This window comes from Poeciliopsis prolifica, unplaced genomic scaffold (genome assembly GCF_027474105.1).
Source record: "Poeciliopsis prolifica strain line A6 unplaced genomic scaffold, Auburn_PproV2 SCAFFOLD041, whole genome shotgun sequence".
Classification (NCBI taxonomy): Eukaryota; Metazoa; Chordata; class Actinopteri; order Cyprinodontiformes; family Poeciliidae; genus Poeciliopsis; species Poeciliopsis prolifica.
The window spans coordinates 3,265,017-3,290,743 of NW_026562416.1; the positions used below are offsets into that span (position 1 = coordinate 3,265,017).

A 25,727-nucleotide genomic window follows, 5' to 3' on the forward strand; every position below is an offset into this window, starting at 1 on the left:
CTGGGGTCCTGCTGGACTGAGCAGCACATCGTTTCTCCTGGACGCTCCAGCAACCAAATGGAGGTTTTTATAAAGAAGACTCTGAAATAAATGAGCTGTAAACTCCTTCATCGTTGTGGTTTTGTTGTATTTTCTATTAAAATAATTATTTGGATCATATAACAAGTATGATGGAGTATTGGGGTCATATTATGAAAAAAAAATTAAAAACCCATTCAATTACAAGAAAAAGTAACATAATTTAAAAAAACAAAGTCATAATATGACGAGATTAAAGCCAAACACCAGAAGAAAATTGTAATATTATGAGAATGAAGTCGTTATAGGATTTTATGACCCTATTCTCACAATATTTTTTTCATTTTCTTAGAGTAGCCCCAATACTCTGTTGTAAATGAGAGTGATAAGTGCGTCTTCTCTGAATAATAAACAAAAAACACTTCACTTACAGTATTAAAACTTTTACTCAGACATGATACAACAAACAGAAACAAGATTCAGAATTAATGACTGAACAAAAAAATATTATTTATATCTTTTTCTTCTTTCAATCCCCAAAGCACACAATAGTCAATCATCTCCATGAGTAAAATGGAGTAGAATACAAACAGGACAGAGAACAGACACAAGAGAGAGAAACAGACAAATCAAACAGAAGAGTGACAAATTCAGTTCTGATTTTTTTGTTGTCAGTTCTTGCATTTGTTTAATACTTTGTAATAAAGAAAAGGTGGAGAGCATAGTCAGAGTAGATTGAGACGAGAAACAAGACAAAGAAGTATTGTGTGAAAGTTTTTAAGATGGAGAGTAAACGATTAAGGAAGATCCTAGATCTACTGGAAAATAGTTTTTTTTCTCTCTCAATCAATAACTGAACACTTGATCCAAGTTATTTAAGTCCGTGCCCCGTTTTCTCCCTCGTTTCTGATCAGAGCTCCATAAATCCAAGCAGTAAACCCCCTCATCCTCCAGGAGAGCTGCTATATCCAACCAGTCCTTCCTGTCAGGTTCCTTCATTAGAAACATCTTGGTGGGGGGTTTCTCTCTGCTTCTCTGACAGGTTTCAGTTCCCAACAATATTCACAACACCAACGTATCAGAGAAGATCAGGTCCAGGGTTAGCCTCTCCCTGTCAATTGTTCCTTATTTCTATTTCACTCATTTGTATGCTGCCAGGTTGTAGGGCCCTATAAAAAGCACCAAATGATCATCTTTAGCACCCAGAGGGGTCCACACCCTGCTCTACGTCTCTCAGGTCCGCTCTCTCCACACAAGCTGCTATTTCCATTCCTATCAGGCTCTCTGTTCAGAAACGCACTACTTAGGCTAACGTTAGCGCACCGTCTTCACTGTGCTGCACAAGAATCACGATTTACACACATGACAAGGACTAAGTGGCCCTACATTGGAGATGGCTGCAGACAGCTTGGCAGTGATTGAAAACTGTGAGGGTGGTGAGTTTGAAAGCTGCATAGCTCACACTGAACTTCTCTGATTAAACCAGCCTTGGCTCCAGAAGACATGCAACAGCGCCACCCTCGTGTCCAATTGACGCAGGACCTTCAATTTCAGTCAGATCATGCCATCTGTTTAAAAAAAGTATTTAATTAAAATCTTTACTCATAAAAACACAACAAGTTTCAAAATGTAACAAAGATGGCGACAGCAATGCTGCTACACAGTCTACAAAAGGTGGCAGCATGCGCCTGCCTTGAGTGCACACTTGCAATGACAAACATTTGTGGGCGGGGCAGGGCGGTGCGATGCGGCGGTCTCACGCGGATCATCGCAGCTCTGCCGTCAAGTAACGTAAGCAAAGAGAGACACGCGGCTCTGAATCCTCTTCACAACACTTTCCCGTCAAAGAAAAAGCTTCACATCCTCAAGCAGTCCAACAACCAGAGGTTTAAGCTGCAAGTCTATATATTCCCAGGCAAAGTCAAAGCGGGTGAGTGAAGCTGTAGCTACGGCAGCTGAGGTGGGGCAAAACGACTCCAGGAAGCCGGGTTGTTGTGATAAAGCTTCAGGTCAATATACCAACTTAAAATTCAAATATACTTCCAACAACCCGCTATTTCACCCAACAATGCTCAGCACATCACAGCCAAAGTTACAGTTTCTGCCAGTCAAAACGTGAAGCTGCAGATTAATGAACAAATGCATAAAAACATGGCCACACATTATTTGATAAACGCTCAACCACCAGCTCTGCGAAGCTGGAAGTAACTTAGCTTAAGAACCTGCACTGAGTCTATAGCTTTTATACTTTATGATTATAAATCACTCAAAGCTAAGCTCTCAGCTGGATAACAAAAATACAGAGAGCAAAACAAACATGTCGTACGGAGAGATGAGAAATGTAAATTACTCCAAATTAATATCATGTAACAGTCAGAAACATAATGCAAATGTTGCAGAATAACTGTTTAATCATCTGAGTCGTGTTAAATAGTTTGCCTTCAGCTCATCACTGTTTTCATCCCTGGTTATGAACGCTGTGCAGTAGCAGAAGGCTCAAACATTCAAGAGAGGAAGCTCTGAAAGAAAAAGATTCAAACGGTCAGAGGAGAGAACTCATGCAAGCAGTGATCCAACAGTCAGCTTCACCTCTGACTGAGGAGACATAAAGAGACGCTCGTTTTGGGTTCCTCGAGTTCTGTCCTCAGTCCGACTGTTTCTAATCTAGATCACAGATCTAAAAGCTCAGCAGCTACAGAATCAGTCTCACTCAAAACCTGCATCAGCTCATATTCTCACACCACTGAAGCACTGATTCTATACTACACAGTAAAAAAGGCTGGAAGGTCACCTAACTCATAAGTTCACCTTCGTCTCGCTTTCCTTTTGCCAACAATCCAAGTCAGCAATGTTGCATAAAATGCTGACTTTTTCTGCAAATAATAGAAACGCTACTAATTTGACCAACCGTATGCAGAGATGGAAGGAAACTGAAACAAGGTTATAGTTACGTCAACTTTCTCCCATGATTAAAATAAATCACCTGCCTCACAGTTCAGCCACAGCATCACACTGACGTGGGGGCCGAACGCCCTCTCTGAGGAACACCAGGGTCATCTGCTGGGCTGGACGCTAACAACGTCTCTCGATGGCAGAACCCTACAGCTTCCTCCGTTTGTCTCTGAAACCGGGTCTGATTCTGGCTGGCAGAGCCAAACTCTACTAGAACATAGCTGGAAATCACAACTTAAAATCTACAACAAAGCTGATGAGATCAGAATGGCTCTAATAGAGTGGGAGAATGGTTGATTTGTCTGTGGTCTTGCATACTGTATTTGCATTGATGTGAATGTGCAGGTCTTCAAAAGACCATGGATGATTTAGCACCTGGAAGAAGACAGCTGTACCTCTTCACTAGAATGACTCTGCAAAATGTTCTCATTTCTATTAAATATTGGCTAAGGAGGCGGTTAAATATACTTCAGAATGTCAACACTTTTTTTTAAATTTAAATACATGACTGCCAGAAAAGGAAGTAAATCTGTGTTTCCCAGTATTGCTCACATTCAAGGGTGTGTGGAGGGTTTTCTTCTAAACACTTTGTAGCTGCATTTGACTTTTTTACCAATTCTGTTCTTCACAAATTTCAATCACAGTAAATGTCAATAGCTAATGTCAAAAGAATAAATACAAATATCCAGCCAATCAGTTACTGGGAACGACAGGAATAAACTGGCAGAAGCTGGTGCAAAAAAAGCAGCAATGAGTTGTGGTTTTGGCCCTGGTCAGTTTCATGTTTTCGTGATTTCAAGAGATAAAAACGGGACGTTTCATAAACAGCAAAAAATAGAGCTTTAAGTTTCTTGAAGCCACGTATTTCACAAGTGTGAGCAGGTCATCGTTTCTGCATGACTTCTCTGTTTGTTTTTTGGTATTATTTACAGCTATTGTACAAAAAGATTCAAGCCAGCAACGCAGCAAAACGTCCAAATCCACAGGTAGTAGGTGTAGGATTTCCATGATACTGTCGAGCATAAAGGGATTTCATTATTGCAACACAACTCAAGAGGATCCTATGTAATTCATTCAAAACTTTTTCCACTGTCACATCATTTCAGCTTGTTTTCATTTTCCAACTCCACTGATGCTTCATTGCAAAGCTTCCAGCAACTCGTTTCTAAAAAGAACAGAGCGGAGTGGAGTCACGTCGATTCAATTCAAACATCCTAAGCGTCACTTCAACAGTCAAAGGTCAGACACATTTATTTCCTCACTGACTTGCTGACCAGAAGGCCACACACTCAGACACAAGCTGTCCAATTATCCACATGATTACTTTCAGGGCACAGAGAATGATTTCATCTTTCATGGCCACTGGATCAAATCTGTGCTGGTCATTAGTGCAGACTCTCATCAAGACTGTTTAAGCACAAGGCTGCTTCACTAACATCTGCACTGAAACTCAGCGATCACTCACCGGGTTAAACACATAAGGTTAAAAAGTATGCAATAATGAGAAAACCCTACACTTAGTACCTTCAAGTTCATCTTAGGTGTTTGGAAGAGATGATCATTTTTAGGGAACAGGAACATTTACACAATTACAACTCACAAAGTGCATAAATGACCACCAGAGAAGAGAAGAGAAGAGAAAAGGGGTCTGGTTCGGGGAACAGAAGATAAAAGAGAAAAAAAGTACTTTTATCTTTTTGTGAAGCTTTACTTCCTGTAGGCTTCAAGCGTCTTAAAATGCCAAACATCTGCCGAAGTAGAGATAAAATCTCAACTTAAAAATAAAAGAAACAAATTATTCAAGTCATTCTTCCTTTCTTACAAAGCCCGGTGTGCGCATCAGGGTTGGAGGGGCTTTGCTTGTTAAACAAAGCACACCCAGCCCCCTTTTCCTGGATTTCAATGTCTTAAAAAGCGCTCATTTCATGAGTACAGTACTTCAAAATAGAAACTCAAACAAGTTTCAGCATGACTATTTAAAAAAACAATATTTCTATGTTTAACCGATTGAATAAAATCGCTTTGATGATGCGTTTTCAAGTCCTTAAAAGGAGATTTTGTTTTGACGCTGGACAGTTGATTCAAATGCTTTGCACCTGATCTTCAGCTAAAATCATACAAATAACCAACCAGCTAGTTATGAATATAAGAGACAGAGGTGCAGTGAGCAGCAACTGTAAGCAACCAAAGTGGAAAGAAAAGGAAACCACCAGTTATGCAGAAGCAAAGTGCAACTGTGAGATGAAGATGTGAAAACTAAGGTCTAATTTAAATTAAGACATTTTTTCTTGTACATGTGGGATCATTTCTTGAGTCAACACTCCTGTAAAATAAAACTGAGGATGGGAAACAATAGTGAAAATCCATGCGTGTGTGTGTGAGCATTAGCAATTATTAAATTCAAGCTTTTTCTGTGTATTTGTTTCTTTTTTCAGTTCAGGTATCTCGTTTCGGAGAACTGCAGGTGCATGTGTGACCGTATGTCTGTGAACACATAATGAAGTGTATGGTGATGGGAAATGTGTGTGTGTGTGTGTGTTTGGGTGTAAAAGCTGGCAGAATAAAACCAGCGGGTGCTGCAGTTTAGCGAGGCCCAGCCGGGGGAGCCAGCGAGCAGACGCTGGAGGCCGTGTTGGTAATCCTGGTGTGCGTCGGATCCTGACCGGTCTGAACGCGGCTCCCTTAAGTCAGCTGGTGAGGCGCCTCGAGCATCTCCATCAGAAAGGTGTCAATGGGCGTGTCACCAATCAGTTTGAAGAAGAAAAGATGCTCCAAGCACTTTAGACCGATGGAGCGCAGTGCTGGGAGTCGGAGGAGGAGCTTGGCAAACCTGGACGAAGAACAAATGGGTTAATGAAAAATCAGACACTCAGAAAACTGAATTTACTGAACAATGAATAACCGTAAAAAAAACTTTCTGTCTAAAAAGGTTTAAAGTTTTCCTGTACCTGCCCTGCTGGTCAGGGTATTTTTGTTTGCAGTACGCTTCAAGTGATGCATAAACTCTTTCTCGCAGAAGCTCCACCTCACTGGGATTGGACAAACCCTTGGCATCTTTTAACAGCAAAAGAAAAATATACAATCAGAACATCATGTAAAATAACCTGAATATCTGCCTAGAACTGTTTCAACAAGGTTTTTGATGTAACAACAGTCTTTACCTGGGTTAAAGAGGATGATAGCTCGAAGGCAGCCCAGCTCTGACTTGTCCATCTGCATATCTCTCATTTTGCTTACAAGCTCTGTCAGAACCCTGAAGAGAAAAGAGATATGCAGTAGGGCGATACATACAGGGGGAATGCCACAATGGTGGAATTCATTAAGAGAACAGAAGTAGAGGAGAGAATGGAAGAAAAAAATCAGAATATTAAAAAAAGAGACACGGAGGAAATGACTTGTAAGAAAAACAGACTCCATTAGCCCACATGGTTATTCATAATTGCTTCTCAATGGTTATCACAGTAGGTATGGCATGGCTGAACTGCTGGTTCTGCACAAGAAAATAAAGAAGGGGGGGAAAAAAACGTTTTAAACCAGAGTGTCAAACCTAACAGCTGACTGAGAGCTGGTCTGCTTAAACACAGATCTGCTAGAAAATCTGTGAAGGTTGATAATGTTGACGTCAAAATCTGAAACGACTGTTGAGGAAACAGGAACACAAATCCATTTTAAATACATACAATTTAGTTTTAACAAATTTTATTTTAAGCACAAGTTTGTCATCCAGAGATCAACATTTTTAACTGCTGCTGGTATTTTACAGGTTGAGCTTTTAGCATTTCTGTTTGTTTTTACTTTGCTTCGTGATATCTAAATACACTTTTTTTTTATTCTTTAAGTATGGAAGCTGAAATGAAACCTTCTGCTTTTATATTCTCACAATTTGCTTTGCATGTTCCTTATGTGCACATTTAACTTCGTCTAAGTAAAATATGTTAATTTAGGAATCTGGGTATCATCCACTCCTGACGTCTGAATTCAAAAACCTGCCTGAAACATCTGACTTGTTTATCAACATGTATAAACAAAAAAAGTTAACATGCGTGTGAGAAATGTAATAATTTATTAACAGCATCACACTGAAATATAACCTGTAATAAAAAATACAAAGAAACCATCAAGAAGGATTCAGAAAAACAAAGTCATGCAAATTAGGATCTGCTTGCTTACTTACTGATGGATCATCTAAGATCCGGACGAAGGTTTACTGTTTAATGTATTTTCACAGGCATCACCGAACCACAATACCATAATTATGGTTTCTAGACTGATAGTGTAGATTAATTTAGTTTGAAAGTTAGTGGTATAAAAGAAGGAAAGAGAACATTTTTCAGAACGTATGGAGAACACATGCTACTGATGTGATGAAATGGGTGTGCCCAATCACAGGTGGTGTTTACTGACGCAGGCCAACACAATTTCCATAAGTGGCATAAATAAAAGAACTGACGACTGGTGGAATACCATTTTCATCCAAACACAAATCATTTGACTCCTCTGCAACAGCTTAGAAAATCCAATTCACTCATTTCCGTTTTGCTGTTTTTGTCTCAGAAAGAATCTGATGTCAAACGCAATGGGCAGAACATCCCTCTAATGTTCAAATGCAACGAAAGCCATAAAAAGAAGAAAAGGTCAAGCCAGCTACATGACAAGGCTGAGTAGTTTCTGTTCAGATTTTTGTGTTGTACCAAGGGATCATAAAACTGTTGTTACGATCTAGAAAGAGCCTTAAAGTCTCAGCTTCTCTGTTTATTTTCACATTGAGTCAAAGAGGAGGGGTTCAAGAGAAGTGTTTGTGTAGTGGCGTAATTACCTGTCAAATAGGGCCCCAACCTCAGCATTGTTCGCCCTGTGTATTCAATCACAATGTGTTATTACAATGTCATTACACACATTACAATATTCTGCCTGTGTGCTGAGAACTTCACCTCTACATGTCGTCCATGCTTAGACATGACTTCACCACTTTAAAACTGAACTCATTTGAAATCTGTTGTCTGGATTTTCTGCCTGGGGTCAAATGCTTTACAAAATATTTAAAAAGTAACTAGAACAAAATCATGATGTTCCTATATCTTTTAGTAAGGAGGAGGAGATTATGATAAATGTCATATTTCAAATCATTAATACCAGAAAATTACAGATGAATCCACTGACTAGTGAAAATGTTTCAAATGTTTCACTGTTCCTGATTTGCATGCAAATAAATAAAAATTGTAACAGATGTAGCTCTATAGTGTATTAAAATTATAGAGAAAATCATTTTTCACATTAACTGACAAATGGAGGTGTTGTACTTCATTCTTCCTTTTAATGCATTTAAAAGTGTGTCAAAAAGTAACCACTTTTGGGTTTTGGGCAAAAAAACTAAAATCAAAAATTCTTGCCTCCAATAAACAGTAAAGGCGATGTGATCAAACTTAAAACAGAAATAAAAGTTTTTCTAATTGACGCAAAAAACAAGCAAGTTTAAGAATCTAATCCTTCCTTGTTTGTTCATGTAAACAGGCCTATTTACTTTTAAAAGCCACATTTATAAATTATTCTAAACTGGAAACACGTCAGGCATTAAAACGTCTTTCATTACTTTAATAACAATTCAGACATATGATGCCTTGACGCAACCTGGGTGTTTACAAAACGTCAAATGACACAAAGCAGCTTTTTGTTGATAATATGGTGGATCAGATTTGAGAAAAAGTAGATGATGATCACACTGTTCCTTAGATCAAATGTCTAAATAAAACTTTAGATGCATCTCTGAACCAACACACCGGAATCACATGACTAAATCGCTGCAGACATTATGTATGGAAAGTTAAAAATTAAATAGATAAATGCATAATTAATTAAATGTACCATAACAAATAGAAAATAATCTAGTTGCAGGAGGAGATCTGAGTTTTTAGGCAATTATCAGCAGAAAATGAATGACTTGCAATGAGTCAGATTTACATAAGACCATTGAAATCTACAGCAAAGCTAATTATTTGTTATCAAAGAATTATAGTGTAATTGACAGTGGATTAACACGTTGTGATCAGACTTTGATTTTCTTAGGAAGTTCGAACATCTGCAGCAATACATTTTAATCAAGGCAGATAAGAATCTAATACATGGATGGAAGCAGATAACAGATATAAAAGTTTCTTAACACTTTAAATGAGACAGCAGCATTTTACCTAAGCTTTGCTTTTTAGCGGTAATCACCATAAAACCACCTACTATGTATGGTTTATCACATTAGAAAATGTCTTCAAATTAAGATAAAATATACCAAAAACAAAAAAAACTTAAAATACACACATGCTTTATAACATTCACAATAACAGGATGCACGCTTAACATCAAAATTAAATCAGTTTAAGGAAACTGCTCTGAAATCTTTATTTGTTAGTATTGTTTTTATTCTCCAGCCATCATTACTGGATTAATATATTCTATAGTGGGTGCTAGGCCACTAACTCAGGGTGGGTCTGCATGCATGGGTAAGCATTAATCACCAGCCTCCCTTGCCTTGCATGCACTAAAGACGGACAGCCAGAACAAAAACAATAATAAAAAAAAAACAAGCAGAATCTTTCAGCCAATGCAGAACACAGCAGTTGCAGCCAACCAAAGATGAGAAGATACTATCCTAAGAACTTAGCCCAGTCAATAATTAATAAACTAAAACAGCATTAAACGCTAATCAAGAGTATAAAACCATTGAGACGAATGATTGTTAAATCGGAAGGTAAAATCAAAGGATATTAAATTTGATCTCTTAGTATGGGATAAATTGTACAGTTCAATTTGAATAAAAATATATTTATTATTTGAAATCCCTCCAGTTAGCAGTATTTTTATACATAAATCTGTAGAGTAATGAGAAAGCTTTTAACTGCTGCATATCTTCTCCTTCTATACATGCATATGCAAATTACCTGTCGAATATGGCTCCGACCCCTGCGCTGTGGGCGCTGTTCCTGTGGACATGCAGGCCAGTGGCCAGTAAAATGCCGTCCTTCACCGAGATGGAGCGATGGGAGAAGGACGCAATCAGGAGCTCATTCCAGCCTGTTGGGGAGTCGGTGTCTCAGTATCTGAACTGGGTCTTAAAGAATCTCTCTCTCTCTAGTCATTTCTAGAGCTGTTTAACCATAATAATGTCTAGAAACGAATCAAAAGTAGCTTAATTATTTAAGGTTAAAAGCATCAAATACTTTAAATTCTACTAAAACTAAATGTGTTAGAATAGTTGCTAGTAAATAAAAGAAACCTGGATTTTTGGCAGTTTTTCTAGCTGGTTTTACACAAATAAAAGGCAACAAGATCTGTGACCATCCTTAACTTAGAAGGACGGTCTTCAAGTAAAGTCTTAACACACAGGAGACGGTTTCATCCATACTTGATGAAAGTAGATCAAATTATACTTTTCTGACTGCATGGGAAAAATATTAAAGTTGAACCACTATTAAATAAATTTGTTTGAAAGTTATTATTTAGTTTATCAGGATAGTTTTTGTATTGGATTTGCAGGATTCATCCTCTTATACGGCACGAGAAAAAACAAAACCCGCCAAGGCTCTGTCAGGAAGCAACGTATGAAACATGTTGCATTTAAAATAATAATAATAATAATAATATTAATAATAATAATAGTTGGTTCATAACACATCAGATTTGTCAATATTTTCAGTAATAAGTACCTTCTCCAAATCCCACCAGTACCACTTGTGCCTCTGGATGAAGGATTACATGAGCTGTAATGATTCCTTATACTTTTTATAATGATTGTATTGGAGTTTCCTTTGTTTTATACTTGTTGTTTGCATTGATTGTATTTCGTATTGACAAAATGTGTGTAGTTGTGTAATTTTTAACCTTCTTTTGTATGACCTTTGTTTGTTTTTAGGATCACAGAGGACTCATTGTCCAAGGGCAACAGATGGGAAACAGCCTTTTTGCTGATTCTGATGCATTTACAGAAATATCAATGACTGTTTGGCACAGGCATGTATATTAGCACATTTCAAATTTGAAAAAGTTTGTTATATTTTAAGACCAGGATACAGGTTTAAGCTACAGATAATAAAATCCTGATCATATCAAGTTATGACACTCCAGTTGTGACCAGGACTAACCTGCGCGGAGCAAGATGACCTGGTCATCCAGAGGAAGCTCAGAGAAGTGAGGGATCCTCTTGGCCCACTCCACCAGAGTGAAGAGCTGCTTGTCTGCTGCCTGACAGATGTTGGTAACCGGATCGTTGGGCTGAATTGAGAAATAGAGGCAATTTATTTTCTTAGGAACATTCTCCTAGGAATATTTAATTAGATTGGAAGAATAATAAGATATGAATAATTTTTAAATAACTTCAAACTTGCTAATTAATTCAGGATTTAATTTCTAGTATGGTAGTTACTCACAGAGCTTCCGTCTGAACTTCCATCTGCATGAAGCTCCGTCTTTTGCTCGACAGCCATCTCAGCTTCCAAAATCTTCTCCACCGGCATCTCCTCGTTCACTGCGCTGGTCGACTCCACCTCACCTTCGCGCTCCTTGTTTCTCTGCCGCTCCTCCTGCACAGCTGCAGAACGAGGGATCGGAGCGGGACAGGAGGAGCACGGGATCAACAATATTGGAGAAAAGGGTGAGAAAAGTAGAGAAAGTGTGATGAGGATGAGAAAGTAGGACAGAAAACATGAAGAACATGAAAGATTAATGAAAGCAGTAGAAAGAAGGGCATTGGTTTCAAATATGGACAAAATGTGTGGGAAACGAGAAGAAGAAAAAAATGTATAGAGATCAGCATCAGAAAAAAAAAAGCAGAAAGAGAAGCAGAGAAATGAAAGAGATCAGCATGAAAACATGGAAAAGTCAGTCAAATATCAAAGATTTCTGTTCTTTTACTTTTCTGTATTTTGGGAGCATTTTAATTCACACAAGCCACTGTAACTGGTGCAGATGCAGTGGAGACAATTAAACATTAAAATCATGAATTACTTGGCTGCAAAATGATTAAAATATTGTCCAAGAACAACATGTGACGCTACTGAAGCAATGTAACTCCTGAACAAGAGTTTAAATTCACAATCAAGGAACTGCTTCCCTTCACCAATGCCCTCATCATTATGTTACACAACAGAATAACTTAAATATCAACAAACATAAAATATTATCACATCAGTCAATTATTACTATTCAGTAAATAAATATTTTCATAGAAATCAGTAATAACCATTTAAAGCTGCGGTTCACAATTTTTAGCACTGACAAAAACCACTTATTTCTAATTTATATTATTTGATCCCCAAAATCTTCCAGATATTTTAATCCTCCAAACCATAATGAGGTAAATTATCTGTTGTGAATATAGTACTGGGTGATAAAATTACCTGAAATCTGTTCATTTGGCCTCATCAACCTAAAAGCAGTTTGTGGTTTGAATGTCCTCAGTACAACATGTACTCTTATGTACATACTGTGTAAAAATGGCAATAAAACAAGGATGTGGAGGGAGTTTTCCACTAGTAATTGATGCAGAAACACTCATTAAATGAATCCTCTTATCCACCAGACACGCCCTGTTGCTGCCAATATAACATTTTTTATCTTTTTTCTCCAGTTTGTGAATAATGTTTGATTTAGGACTGTTTCTTAGTCTCTGGATTAGTCCTGATTTATGCCCCTAAGGAATGCTGTTTATAAAAATGCTTTTTTAAAAAGTTCCTAAAACCAAGAAGTTTTATGTATTATTGAAAGTAATTATTACTCCATGAAAACCTTTGGGTTGAATCAGTTAAATGTGTGAAAGTAACATTTAATATTGAATTAGTGTGATACATTTTTGTTGCGAAACAGCAAGCCTTTGCTCCTCTGAGTCCTCTAGCGCCACCCAGGCTGGAAATCAGAGCCTTAAACACTTTCAATAGGAGAAAATAACAACGTCACTTTATTTACTGTTGGAAACAATGTAGTTAAATAGCCTTTACTTAGGCAAGCGCTTTAAAAAAAACTATTTGCTTTCACAACAATCTGTTCTCATCAACTTGAGAAATGGGAGAGAGAAAATTAAATGTTGTGCAACTAAACCACAAACAAAGAAAACGAGCAACAAATAAAAGAAAAAAGTGCAGGAAATTAACATTTCTACTTCCAGGCCCACAAGCATCAAAGTCTCATTTAGCCTCTGAACAAATGTGGAACGGCTCTGTGGTCCATGGCAGGAAATTTGCCCTAATTGTGCAGCAATCAGATGGGAGTAGAATAGCTTTTTAGAGAATGGGGTTTGATTAAAGAGGAGTTTGTATATTTGGCTAGCTGCGCGTCCACAAAGGGTGAAAACACCTATAGAAGTCATTCAAGGCTTAATCTGGCCTGCGTCTGAGGCCTGGCATTAAACTACGGAAAAATATGTTAAATGAGGTCCTTCTAAGCGACAGCAAACGTAATATGCCTCTATGCCTTGATCGCTCATACAGACAGCCACACCCCCCTCCCTCTCTCTTCTCCTTACATCTGTCGTTCATCTTGGCCACTACAGAAGGAGGGAGGGGGAGAGAGAGAACGAGAGGAAACACAAAAGAGGAAGAGAGGGGGCAAGGGGTTAGTGTTTATAGGACTCATCCACCCCACATCCCCCTCTCCTTCTTCCCATCCTCTACTGTAAACACGTCACCCCCCTTCCTTCAGATGCAGAATATCAACGTCACTGTTTGTCACGCTGTTCAAGTAGCAATCAAATAGATATCGCCTCATCTGTTCAGTTTGACGCAATAAAACGGACACCAAATATTCAAGCCCAAACAGAAAAAAAAGTTACAGATTATGTAAACACTGCCTGGGTTGTTCCACATTGGCAGATAAATTTATAATCTGTGAGAATTGAGAGCAGCGCTGTAGAGACAGACCAATCAGTGTTTTCCACAAACTGACCAGAGATTACACTAAAACATTCAAAAATTATTCAGCTGCTGTGATTGCAAGGACAATTAAAGCAGAAATGATGTTTCTCTAAATTGTGAGTCTCTAGTTTTTCAGTAGCAAAGAATAACAAAAATGTATTATAATCTGATCTGATACATTTTATTTTTAAATAACTGCAACAGGTTGGTAGGGCTATTTTAGATCAAATTATTGTCATTTTAAAACATACAGAGAGAAAAATATGAAATTATGAAAAATAACTGAGAAAATGATATGGAACGATATGTATTCCTGACAGAGACAATACTAAATATTGACCAGGTCTGTGATGAAAATAAAAAAAAGAACCTATATTATCAATATTGATGCAATGATAGGTTTGTAGGGCTGCACATTGTGTCATGAATTTTATCACAAAGAAGAGGCCGGAGAGCAACAGAGTTAGCTAAGTCTCTGTACCACCAATACATCCAGTGACACTTCTTGTTTAAGGCAGAATAAAAAGTTTTAAAAGGCAAAAAGGTGATAAATTAACTACAAACGAGTCGTTTCAATACCAAAACCAAAAGACATCAGCCAAAAGAAATATTTTCCAAAATAATCTTGTTATGGCAACAGTCATCAATATTATCATATATAGTATGTTTCCTTAATATTTTGCAGCCCTAATTGTTTTTATTGGTGTCACATATTGTCAAATATTACAACTAATGAGTTTAAAAGAGTTGAGTGAAATATGCAAGAACTTCCTGAAAGGCCTTTAGCTTTGAATGTTCCTTCTGGACATTTTCACTTTACATGGCTAAAGTATAATTAATTTAGGTCAAATAAATACACAAAGTATTTATTCTAGAATAACACTGAGATAATAAAAATGCACTGCTAACCTGACTGGTTCTTAAACTTCTGAACTTTCCACATTAAGAGTTTTATATAGAACAGTCTTTAATTTAAGCAGCACAGTTATGTGCTATACTTATTCAAATAGCTAGTTAGGGGTGTTTAAGTTTAACTGCTGCACTTTTAGGTTTTTCTGTTTGCACAACTTATCTGATGTATTCAAAAAACGAGAAGTAGTGTTTGATACTCCAAAAACGACCCGTTAGCAGCTTCCTGACTCTCTTTAACCCTAAGATTATTTACTTTGTTTCTTATTTAAAATATTGAACAAAATTTAACGACAGAAAAAAACTTTTCCTGTGAAAAAGGCTGATGATTTTAAAAGATTTTTGGGAGGAAGATATTCACAAAATGTGTTCCTCTCTTGAACTGCAAGTTAAAAAAAAACAAACAAAAAAACTGAAGGGGATTTGAAAGAACATCCCAACCCCAGAGTGCTTAAAAGAAAGCTATTGATCTCTTTGAAAGCTGTCCCTTTCTGCTGTATTTGTCTTATGAAACAGAAACATCTATCTTGGGAATAAATGGAAGTCTCTGGATCCTTTTAATGCTTTCTCACCTTCTCTCTTCATTCCCATCGCCAGGCATTTCTGATAGCGGCAGTACTGGCAGCGGTTCCTCTGTCTTTTATCAACTGTGCAGTCTTTATTGTCCCGACAGGTGTAGGTAAGGTCTTTTCGCACTGTTCTCTTGAAGAAGCCTTTACAGCCCTCACAGCTGTAGACGCCATAGTGCTTACCTGAAAAGCAAACGTTAAAGTAGATAGAAAAAGTCAGTCAAACAACTGCAAATTTCTTAAATGTTTCAAACATGTTTCACTGGAACAGTGGAACTGAAGAGGTTTACACACCAGAAGATCTGTCTCCACAGATGGAACAAAGGCGTTTCTGGGAAAGCATCGGCCCTGGGCTGTGGGCAGACAGCTGCTTCAAGCCAAGAGGAGGTTTCACATCATCGGAGCTGCTCACTGCATGGAGCCCTGACATGGTCACTGTTGAGTTAATCTAATAGACAAAAGACAGTAGAAAAAAAATTGTTAATCAAGAGCCATCCGTGGTTAGTTATTCTTTTAAAAACTTGCATTTGCCTTTTTGTCCCAAACTATTTTCATATCATACAGTAAAACAAAGTCAGATCATGAACCTTCATGAAACCAAAATAACAAAAGTAGCAAATAGGTGTATTAACTAGGCCCAAAATAAAAGCAATGTTACATATTTTCCTCCATCCCTTCAGGTTCCACCTGTGTTGATGTCTCACTCTAAAAATCTCACAATAAACAATAAGAAAAGGTTTGAGCCTAAAATATAGGCGTCATATATCTGTCTCAAGATAAATTTAGAAGTGAAAAATGGAATGAGTAATGATTTAATCAATACTGAAAAAAGGGAATGACAAATACTCAGAAATACAGGAGCCAAAATTGTCCCAGCTTACCTGGGGGCTGCTAATTGGGCCATATCCCACTGAAGGTGTGCCAGGTAGGCAGGGTGAGTCCAGTGATGAGCTAATAACAGAAAAGGGTGAACCAATACTACTGATGGGGCTGTTGACCCCTGTGGTGGTGATGGGTGGCAGTGAAGTCATGGAAGCTGCTGAGGGAACCAGCGGCGGGGAGCGCTGGCCCGAGGGAGGGGAAGACACAGACGAACTGTCTGGACTGCAAGAATCTGACGAGAAAAAACAACAGAGAGAATGTAAAAGAGTTTCAAACACATGTGCAACGAAAAAAGGTAACAGAAACCTGCTGTCAGCTGAACAGTTTTTAAGTAAAAGTGTGGAAAATCAGTTTAACTATTTTGATATCAAATCATAAACTGAAGCTTTAAAATATAAAGAAAATATTTTTTTATTCAACTGACCCATCAAATGATTTACTGAAGTTTCCAAATTGCATCTTTTTAGATAAAAACTGCTAAACAGCATTTAAGATGAAATTGGCATAAATTTTCCATGAAGTTCTGAAACAAACATGCATTTATTAAACATCGGACAAAAAATGTAACAACACATGACAATAGTACAATTACTAATTACAGTACAATTAATTTAAGAAATCTTTTCATTATAACAATCTGAATTTATTAATTTTATATTTTATTTTACACAACCAGAGGTCAGACTGAGTTTGGATGTTGTGTTAAAGAAAATGTCAGTTTTCTGCAAACAAACACTGACAGATTTGACAATGATAAATTCCACCACAGTGTTTTTTTTATGATCACTTCAAAAAGTTGACACTATCATCTGTCACTGTCAAAACTGCAATGTCTCTGCTTTATGCTGGTTTTTGATTCATCTGTTTATTTTTTCTTGAGATAAGACAAATCAGCTGACTAGACCAGTCCTTGTAACACTGCTCACACTCATAAACAAGCACAACGCTCTAAAGAGTTCATTTCTCACAAAGTGAAATAAATAACATTTACTCATAATACAGTAATAAAGATTCACAGCTGTTAGTTGACAGTTAACAAACTCTAGAGTTAACACTGCTATAAAACAACTCCTTAAAGAAATAAAACATAATATACATATATATTTAAATCTTTGGACTCAAAGATAGAGATATTTTTTCTAAGAACTTATTACAGCCATTTGTATATGTCACATTGTAACATTTAGGCAAACGAAATAACCTCATGAAACAATTTTTATTGCTAAAAATAAAACGTGTTACAACCCGCTTTGCTATTTTAGGATGATAATTTGGAGAAGTGAGCAAGTGTTGCCACGGTGTCTTATTATAACCATGGTTTTGTTAATGTTGATTTTAATATGCATGCAAGTATAAACTTTTAATAATTAATACAAATATTGTTTCTTGTGAACAAACCATTAGAAATAAATAGATCTGTGTCGTTTTTTTTTTTTTTTTGCTCACCTCTGCTGTCTCCCATGGTGGTGGTTGGGGCGCAGGGGCTGCTTGGCAGCGTCAAGCCGGCGTTCCTGCGTCTCCAACAGCTCAGTGTCAAACTCGAGACCGCGGACTGAGGCCCGGGCCGGAGTCGGGTTGGGAAACCAAAAACGGGTCTGAAATTCCAACACAAGGAAGAGCAAGAAATAAAAATAAACACACGAGGCTGACATTTCAGTGACGGCAATCAGAATCAAACAGTTGCGCAAATGATTGCGATGACTTAATCTGCTGCTGCCAGAAGTCATAAAAGCGAATCAGTTGATTTTTTTTTTTCTGGTCATTTTGTGCAACGTTACAGTCTGGCTTTGAAAAGCAGCCAGCTGCTCAGCTGGTGCCAAGAACGTCCTGTCCGGATATATTACAGGGTTGTAATAGATCAATATAAATCCAACAGTGTGTTACTGACATAACACATTGTGCGTTTATCGCAGTGATTAAAACATCTCACAGCAACATAGCCCAGACGGAGCCCTGACAGATGTCAACAAACCACTGCTGCTTTCAGACAGCCAGTCGGTAGGGCTCGTAAACTAGCCAAGCTAACGTCGCAAGAAAACTTAAAATATCAGACCGTGTCGCACTAATAACTTGTTTTACTTATTTTTCAATGTGAAATCAAACGCAACGCAGTCGACACGCAGTTTAAAGGAAGTTGATATTTCTTGTCACGTTTATAAACCATAAATTAGAGTCTGTTTTAAGTTGGCAAGGTAAGCTAGCTATGTTTAGCCACCTAACCTAGCAAGCTAACTGGATAGCTAAAGTGGATCAGAGGAAAACAGGACAGACAAGAACAAACCGGATTATTACTGGCAGTCCTGCCTCTGTCTCATTCTCTCTCGCATATATCCTAGCTGAATTAGCTAAATGTATATTTATAGCAAATAAAAACGGATTACTGACGGTTTAACGGCGCAGCTTCTTCGCGTGAAAAGATGTGGCGACTAGGCCCCGTGTGTCTATCTCTCCCCCCACTTTGCCTCGCATTCAGCCCTCCCTCCCTCGCTTCCTCCCCCTGCGCTGATGAAAACATGATGATGGTGGAGGATTTGGCTTAGTGCTCCTGTACAGTTGAACATTGGCCCCGAAAATCATTGCAACAGCAACAGAGCACCCTGGTTTCGGAGAGAGGATGTGTGGTCATGATGCGCCTCACATGTCCCTGAGAGAGGGAGACACATCCAGTGCAAGAGGTCAGGAGGTCAAGACAAGTTCAGCTTTGCATTTCAGTAGCTCCAAAGGTTATTGTCGGACATCGGTGACTTCATCAGTTTCGTTACTGCTTGAACCAGTGTGCACTCTTATGCAATACACAGAGTTTTATTGCACCGAAATTCCTCTAATCACTGCTGAGTCAACACACAAATGACCCGATTTAATACATACTGTTTACTTTAGTTTTTGAGTCTAACGATTAAATAATGCAAACTAAATAAAGGTATATGGGGTGAATTTTAGTTCTTCAGAACCAAATAGTAACCAAAATAGATCAGTGCAGCATGTCTACCTAAAAAAACCTGAAAAACTCTAAATTGCACAAATGTTTTTGCTGAATATTTTCATATGCTGTCAGTCTTAAGAAGCTGCAATAACAAAACTCAATGATTGTTTTAATTAAAAAAATAACTGTACTCTTTATTGTGTAATTAACATTATGTGGGACTAAATAAAAGTTCTGTTAGGTTCACTTCTATGGTATTTCTTCCATTTAATATTAGATTAGTTCAGCCACATATTTGAAGTCTTCATTTTCTGCTTTTAAATCAATTTTCTTTTGTTTCTATAGGGGTTGCAGCTATCAAATTGGATAAAATTTTGCATTGGATATTTCCAAATCTAAGTGCAAAAATAGCCTGATTTTTTTTTTTTCCAAACATATTCCAAACTAATTCATTGTATATATAATAGCATACAATACAAGCCTATTTTCTGTGGAATTTTATTTGAAAGGGAGCATCTTGAAAATATGACACTAATATAGAATTCATGTAAATTAACTTTTTTATACGAATGAAACATTTTAATTATGTCATAGTAAAATGTAGTCATTAAACAATATGTATATATAATTAAATCTCAGAAAAAATGTCAAACAGTTAGGTTCATTATTAAATCAAATTTTGCATTTATTTATAGTTTCTCCTTCTGTTAATACACATGTCTAATAATAATACAGCTCATGTTTCTTGGATGTGTTTTTCTTCATAACATTTTTGTTTTTTAGCAGGACATTCCAGCTCTTGATGAAAATTCGTTTCTTTCAATAGATATTTGAAATACATTATCACCCCCAAGTGGCTTGACGTGGTACTACAATTACAAGCTTACAGTGCCTGGAATAAATAAAGCCGAAAGACAGATGAATAAACCCAGTTTTATTTGATTTAGTAAAATTACTGAAATTCTAGCCATATAATAGTGGAATTAATTGTATCCCATAATTTCTTGAAGAAATATGAAGGAAACTGCTTGGAATCCTACATCACTTGACACAAAAATTTATTTTTGGGGAAAATAATTGTGGATAAAATGATGCCATAACACTATTTATAAGAAATTTAACTTCCTTGTCTGAATTTATTACACCATGGTTTTAACAGATAAGCAAACCCAATTACTAGTCCTTGTGCAGTTAAGTTAAATGAATGCTAAATGTTAGTCTCAGCTACTTTTAAAGGCTTTAAATTCAGACAAAGGGGATGACCATCATTCTTTGTCATTCTCCTCCATAAAATTAGAAAAAAAGTTTAGCTTTTTGCATTGTTTTTTTAAATCAACAGAAAAAGACAGGGAACAAATCTTGACATATTGTTTTCAATCATTTTATTCTGAAAACATGTAAGTATATTACAAAAGCATCAGATTTTAAAACAAGGTACAAATAATAATATTTTAAATCAAATAAAAGCAACTGAAGTCCAAATTCCAGCTTTATCTTCATGTTTTACAATGTTTTTAAATTTTAATATTTATCATATTAGCTATACACATTTATCCAGATTTCAACAGAAGATGGTATTTTTACATCTATCCTAAAATAAACTGTTTCTGAGTGTTGCATTTCCATATGACTAAAATAGCCTTTTGCATCCTGTTATGTTGTTGCTGCTTGAGCTTTTGTATTCAATCCTATTTAGTACAAGGAAAGCCTTAACATATTGTGAGTTGACTGATGGAAGCAATCGATTACACCTTTTAATATTACCTAGAAACTTCAAAAACTGAACCCCAGCCTGGCCATTTCTTGCATTTCAAACAAACACTAATTAATGCTGAAGATGTCACTATCTAAATATGTGCATGTGTGCCTCATGCATGTGTGTGTCAGTGCTGCGTTAGGGATTAGCCCCAGTGTGTGTCCACTAGTGATTAGCCTGGTCAGTGGGCCTGTTGTGCATTCACTCAGGACATTAGCATATTAATGCAGCCTCGCTCTTGATCTCCCTCTGCCCTCTAACTCTCCCGCTCTGTCCCTCTCTCATGTTTTCTCTTTCTCTATACATATTTCCCAGACTGCAATGTTGCTTCCTGCAGCTTCAATCTATAAATCTCACCAATTTACGTTCCTCGTGCTGTGAAGCAGCACACAATCTGGCCACACAAATGTCAAGGTTCCTGGTCTTCTCTTTCCCTCCAAAAATCTGCCTCTCCCCCCACTCTTTCTGCACCACATTCAAATCCTTCACTTGCTCTCATTTTCCCTTTTCTTTCTCCAGGTCTGACTCCCCCCTGAACTTTGTCAAACACAGGAAAACACACACAGAAGCAAATTCACAGGAGCAAACACAGAGAGGGTGAGTCCACACTCACTCACACACACACACACAGATTTCCAATCCCCATTCATTCTCCTTTTCTGTCACTTTACCCTTTCCAGTGCAAATTTAGCAAGACCTGCTTTAGACTTCAGTGCTGAAGTGTGAGCCGAACACATTCAAACTTTAACCTTGTTTCCAAAATGAGGATTCTCCTGATCTGCAGAGCAAGATGAGCAGAAACAATTAGACATGCCACCTGTGTGAAAGAAACACTTAAAGTTAGCAGATATTCAATTAATTGGAGTTAATTTGCACTCTTAAGTGATACAAGCTGGATCACATATTTTGCAAAGAGAAACATTAATGCTTTCAAAGGACTTTTCATTTTTGAAAAAATATATGAGCTTAGCATAGACACAAAGGTGATGTTTATGTTGGATTTAGGCAAATCAGGTGCCTTCCTCTTCACTTCCTGTATTTGTTACCAGAAAAAATAGTTAGCACATAAATGCAATATTCCATTAAAACTAAGTTTAAGAAACTTTGATGAAAAGCATCTAGAGCAATGAATCTTAAAATTCTTATTAATAAAACCTTCAGGATGTCTTGCAAAAATGTCAGATGAGTTTCTTGAAGGCTTTAGATTTACATAAACTCACACTCTCTGCCTCGTTCAATAGCATTCTCCCTCTTTCTGTTTGTCTTTCTGCGCCTCACTTTTCCACCCACAGAGCCGCTGAGTTTGATCCCATCCATGCTGGTCTGACCCTCGCTGATGTTGGGAGGTCAGGGGCGTGATGTCCATCCACAACTCCTGGTTTCACAAAGGCAGACGCAAGAATTGCGTTTGGACAATCAACTCCAGACCTCCGTGTCTCCTTTGGTCATTAGAGGACTCACATTCTTGAAGAGGCAGGTGCATCGCCTGGTTGGGTGGCAGTTGATGCATTGCTGATTTAGTGATTGAAGTTTTAAGCCACCAAGCGCTGGGAGAGGATCCAAAATATCAGTTTGTCCACTTGCTGAGAAAAAAGGTTCAAAGCAGTGTTTGTCCGTGGCCTTCAGGTCAGCGATTGTGGATGACAAAAAAAAGAAAGACCTGAAAAAAAAAAAAAGAAATAACCAAGAATAAGCCTGAGAAAGAGAAAGGGAAAAAGCGCTAACTCATGCTTGTATTCTGAGCCGGTGACACCATGATAAACGAAGGGGTCACCACCCGGGGGCAGGCCCGTCCTAAAGGAGCCAGCGCTGTGACCTTGCACAAAAGAAGGAGTGGGTCCCCCCAATGGTCACACGGATCAAAGAGGACAAAAGCCTGAGATGATAACTCAGCACAGCAGTTGTGCACCTGATTATCAAGCACATAAGCAACAGGGGTAGAAAATTTCCCCAAGTTAGATCAAGTGAGGGTGGAGTAATGGGATGCTTGAGAATTAAATAGTAAAACCGTGACTCACTCTAATCTGATTTGCCGAATGCAACATTTTCTCTTTATCTGATTCGCTCTGTTAGGCGTTCTCTCTTTCTGTGGGACTCCGTCTTTATCCAAATGATGCGGTCTTTGGTGAGGCCTGGCCTATTCATCCGAACCCCATGTGCTGTGTGCCCACCATTGAGGTGCAGAGTAGCATGGTCACAAAGAATGGCAGCAACTCAGCAAGCTTGTTCCTTAAAGTTTTAAGCCTGTGTTCAGAATAAAGTTTGCAGTTAGAGCCAGAAAACCTTTCATCCTGTTGAAAAAATAAATTCAAAGTGGAATCTCTTAAATGCTTTCTTAAGTCTTGGTATGTTTCAGCATTGTAATAGTAACTTTACAACATTTCAATTATCTTTTCCTAATGAAGTCCATAAAATCTTATGGTTAAAAGTTTTTTTTAACAGTTGGTAATGCCTTATAGTAAAATTCACCTTTACTTTTGCATTAACAGAAAAAAAATGTTTTACATTCTTAACAATTTGCATAAACTCTTTGCTCCATTTTCCTAACCTCATCCCTTACAAGTCCTGATCCTGCTGGAATTAAAAAGGCCCGAAAGCCTAAACTTTTATGCCTTACACTTGTCTGCAGGCACTGATAATACTCGGTGTCCTGTTTAAAAGTGACAAAAAAGATGAATTACCTAAAGGAAAGGAGGCTTGTAGTGCCAGGTATTAAGACCCTATGGGACATAAAATCTGGATCAAGAATTTCTGCAAAAAGCCCGCCATAAAGTCCGTCTCAACCACCGACCATTCATCCTTACATGTGCGACCGACATCCTCTCTTCTATTCCATCCTCCCTCTGTTCTGGGTCGAATTTTAGCTGCATCGCTGTCGACGTCTGACCGCACTTGTCCTACTTCTCCATCTTTCACTCTCTCTGCTTTTGCCTCTTCTGATTCTGCATCCTTCTCCCTCTCCTTCTTCAACCCTTTCTGTCGGGCCCACCCTCTGCCTTTACATTTCCTCTTGGTTTCCCCGCCCTCTTTTGCCTCTCTCTCCCTCTTCTTTCACTCATTCCTTGTCTCTCGCTCTCTCTCTACCCTCATTTCATGCAGCGCTGGGGTTACCTAAGAGACTGGGCCTCAATGGAGAAAATCTCCTTTGGTACAATGAATTGGGCGAGAGGCAGAGGGGAGGGAGAGAAATGGGGGGTGCAGGGTAAAATCAGGGGGTGCTGGACACAGGAAGGGAGGTGGGGTGGAGGGAAAGTGAAGGGAAAAGATAGTGGGATGCAGATGCATGCAGGGATGGAAGGAGGATACGAAAATTGAATAAGTGGCTTCGCTTGTGTGATTTCGCCTCAGTGGTCAGTCTTTTGATGGATACTTATGGTGCCCCCCTCCCCCACCTGCTCGCCACTCGGACCAGTTGGACCCACTAATTAAGAATGAACTAATTTGAGGTGTTCAATAAAATTTCTAAAGAACTTTAAATACATCATATAAAGTATGGAACTAAAGTCTCATATTGACTGATTTTGACATTGTCAAAAGTTCAAAATCTTCCTGTGTGCATGAGCTGAGCGGCGTCAGTTTCTGTAGGTGCTGTTTTGATTGTTCGCTGTTTGTTTGCTCTTGGCCAGAAGTACAAGATGGCACCCAAAGGAGCATAGTTCTTTTTACAAAGACAAAAAGTGTTTGAACTGCCCAAACCTTCCCCATTCAGGACAAGTAATCACACAATACCCCTTTAATCTTTTCCCTGTCTCAGCTTGGGAGATGTTCTCTGACAAAAAAGAAAAAAAATGGAGGCCTGACACATGCAATCTTGTTTGGAGGTTAGTTACTGATTAGCACTAAAGTGTTGCAGTTCATTTTCTTGTTGCACCTTATTGAGCTTCTCAGCCATTCTATTAACTTTGTCATTTGTCTCTGAGTTGGCAAACAGATCCCCTGCTGCTCAGTTTTGTCTCTTTACAACTCATCCCCCCTCCACGAAGCCCTCATTACACCCAAAGATGTGAGAAAACAATAGAGCTAATAAAAGAAGCAGAGAGATAATTACAATACCGCTAAGAAGTTGGCCCACGCCCATCAAAAGCAGCAACGTAAATCTGGATATGGGGGCAACGTTGGGGTTCTTTTAATGCGCTTTTCAGATGAAATGATACTTATCCTTATTTCTATGTATGTCCATGTAAATGCCAGGATGAATCCGGGATCTCTGTGTTAATGACTCTATCAGGGGCTCATACCCACAGGCTCCTGCTGAGGAAAGAGAGCCAAAGGGATTGGGGTGTTCGAGTGTGGCTCAGGAGGTGTCAAAGTTGCGTTTGGGGGCTCTGAGTGTGTGTGAGTGTTTAAAACTGGGGACTGAAGGGGGGGTGGCGAGGGCAGATTGTCCCTTCTGCTGAATGAAGTTATTTCCAGGCCTCTGTCCATCTGTTACCGTGGCAGCAGCAGTGACCAAGGTGTTGCCATGGTGAGGTGGACACAAAAAGGCGTGGCGTGGGAACGGGTCCAGGGGTCAGGAGTGAGGGTCGGGGGGTCAGGGGTCACAGCCAGCTGGACAGCACACAAGAGGCGATCAGGGTGAGAAAAGAAGGAGGGAAAGTTTCATTCTCTTTCTCTTTTTTCGCCTTTTCTTCTCTTGGTTTTTCTGCTCTGGAGGGAAACGTCCGAAGAGTGGACACCACTGGACATTAACATTGAACTGGGGCGGTGAGATGAAAAAGAAGGGGGGTGAAAGAAGGTCCCTGGGTTTCACAGAGCGGGGCCCCCACAATGTCCAGGCTTCGGGTGGGGGGCTCTCCTCCATTAGGCCTTCTACCTTACTGATGTCT

The 25,727-nt window shown here is 38.4% G+C and overlaps 1 protein-coding gene across 4 annotated transcripts; it reads right to left on the reverse strand.

Annotated features, from left to right (window-relative positions):
• Window positions 1-445: 445 nt before the first annotated feature.
• Window positions 446-18,843, reverse strand: rxrba (retinoid x receptor, beta a). 4 transcript variants are annotated; one of them, XM_055055231.1, is made up of 13 exons: window positions 18,608-18,843; window positions 17,669-17,817; window positions 16,222-16,454; window positions 15,635-15,788; window positions 15,344-15,523; window positions 13,475-13,495; window positions 11,385-11,545; window positions 11,100-11,229; window positions 9,900-10,032; window positions 7,787-7,822; window positions 6,132-6,223; window positions 5,919-6,024; window positions 446-5,800 (listed from the first exon to the last, which is right to left on the reverse strand). In XM_055055231.1, the coding sequence occupies exons 2-13, from the start codon at window positions 17,682-17,684 to the stop codon at window positions 5,653-5,655; spliced, it is 1,410 nt and encodes a 469-aa protein (XP_054911206.1). In that variant the 5' UTR covers window positions 17,685-17,817; window positions 18,608-18,843; the 3' UTR covers window positions 446-5,652. The 4 variants fall into 4 exon arrangements, with proteins under 4 accessions (XP_054911206.1, XP_054911208.1, XP_054911207.1 ...); XM_055055233.1 differs by lacking the exon at window positions 7,787-7,822; XM_055055232.1 differs by lacking the exon at window positions 13,475-13,495 and having other exon boundaries at window positions 18,608-18,842.
• Between the last annotated feature and the right edge of the window lie 6,884 nt (window positions 18,844-25,727).

What these genes read in the sequence shown, in the direction of transcription:
- rxrba (XM_055055231.1), bottom strand. An exon ending in GTCGGAGCCATATTCGACAG is followed by an intron (nt 7,823 to 9,899) that starts GTAATTTGCATA and finishes TTGAATACACAG; the next exon opens with GGCGAACAATGCTGAGGTTG. An exon ending in GTTGGGGCCCTATTTGACAG is followed by an intron (nt 6,224 to 7,786) that starts GTAATTACGCCA and finishes TTTTCTCTTCAG; the next exon opens with GGTTCTGACAGAGCTTGTAA.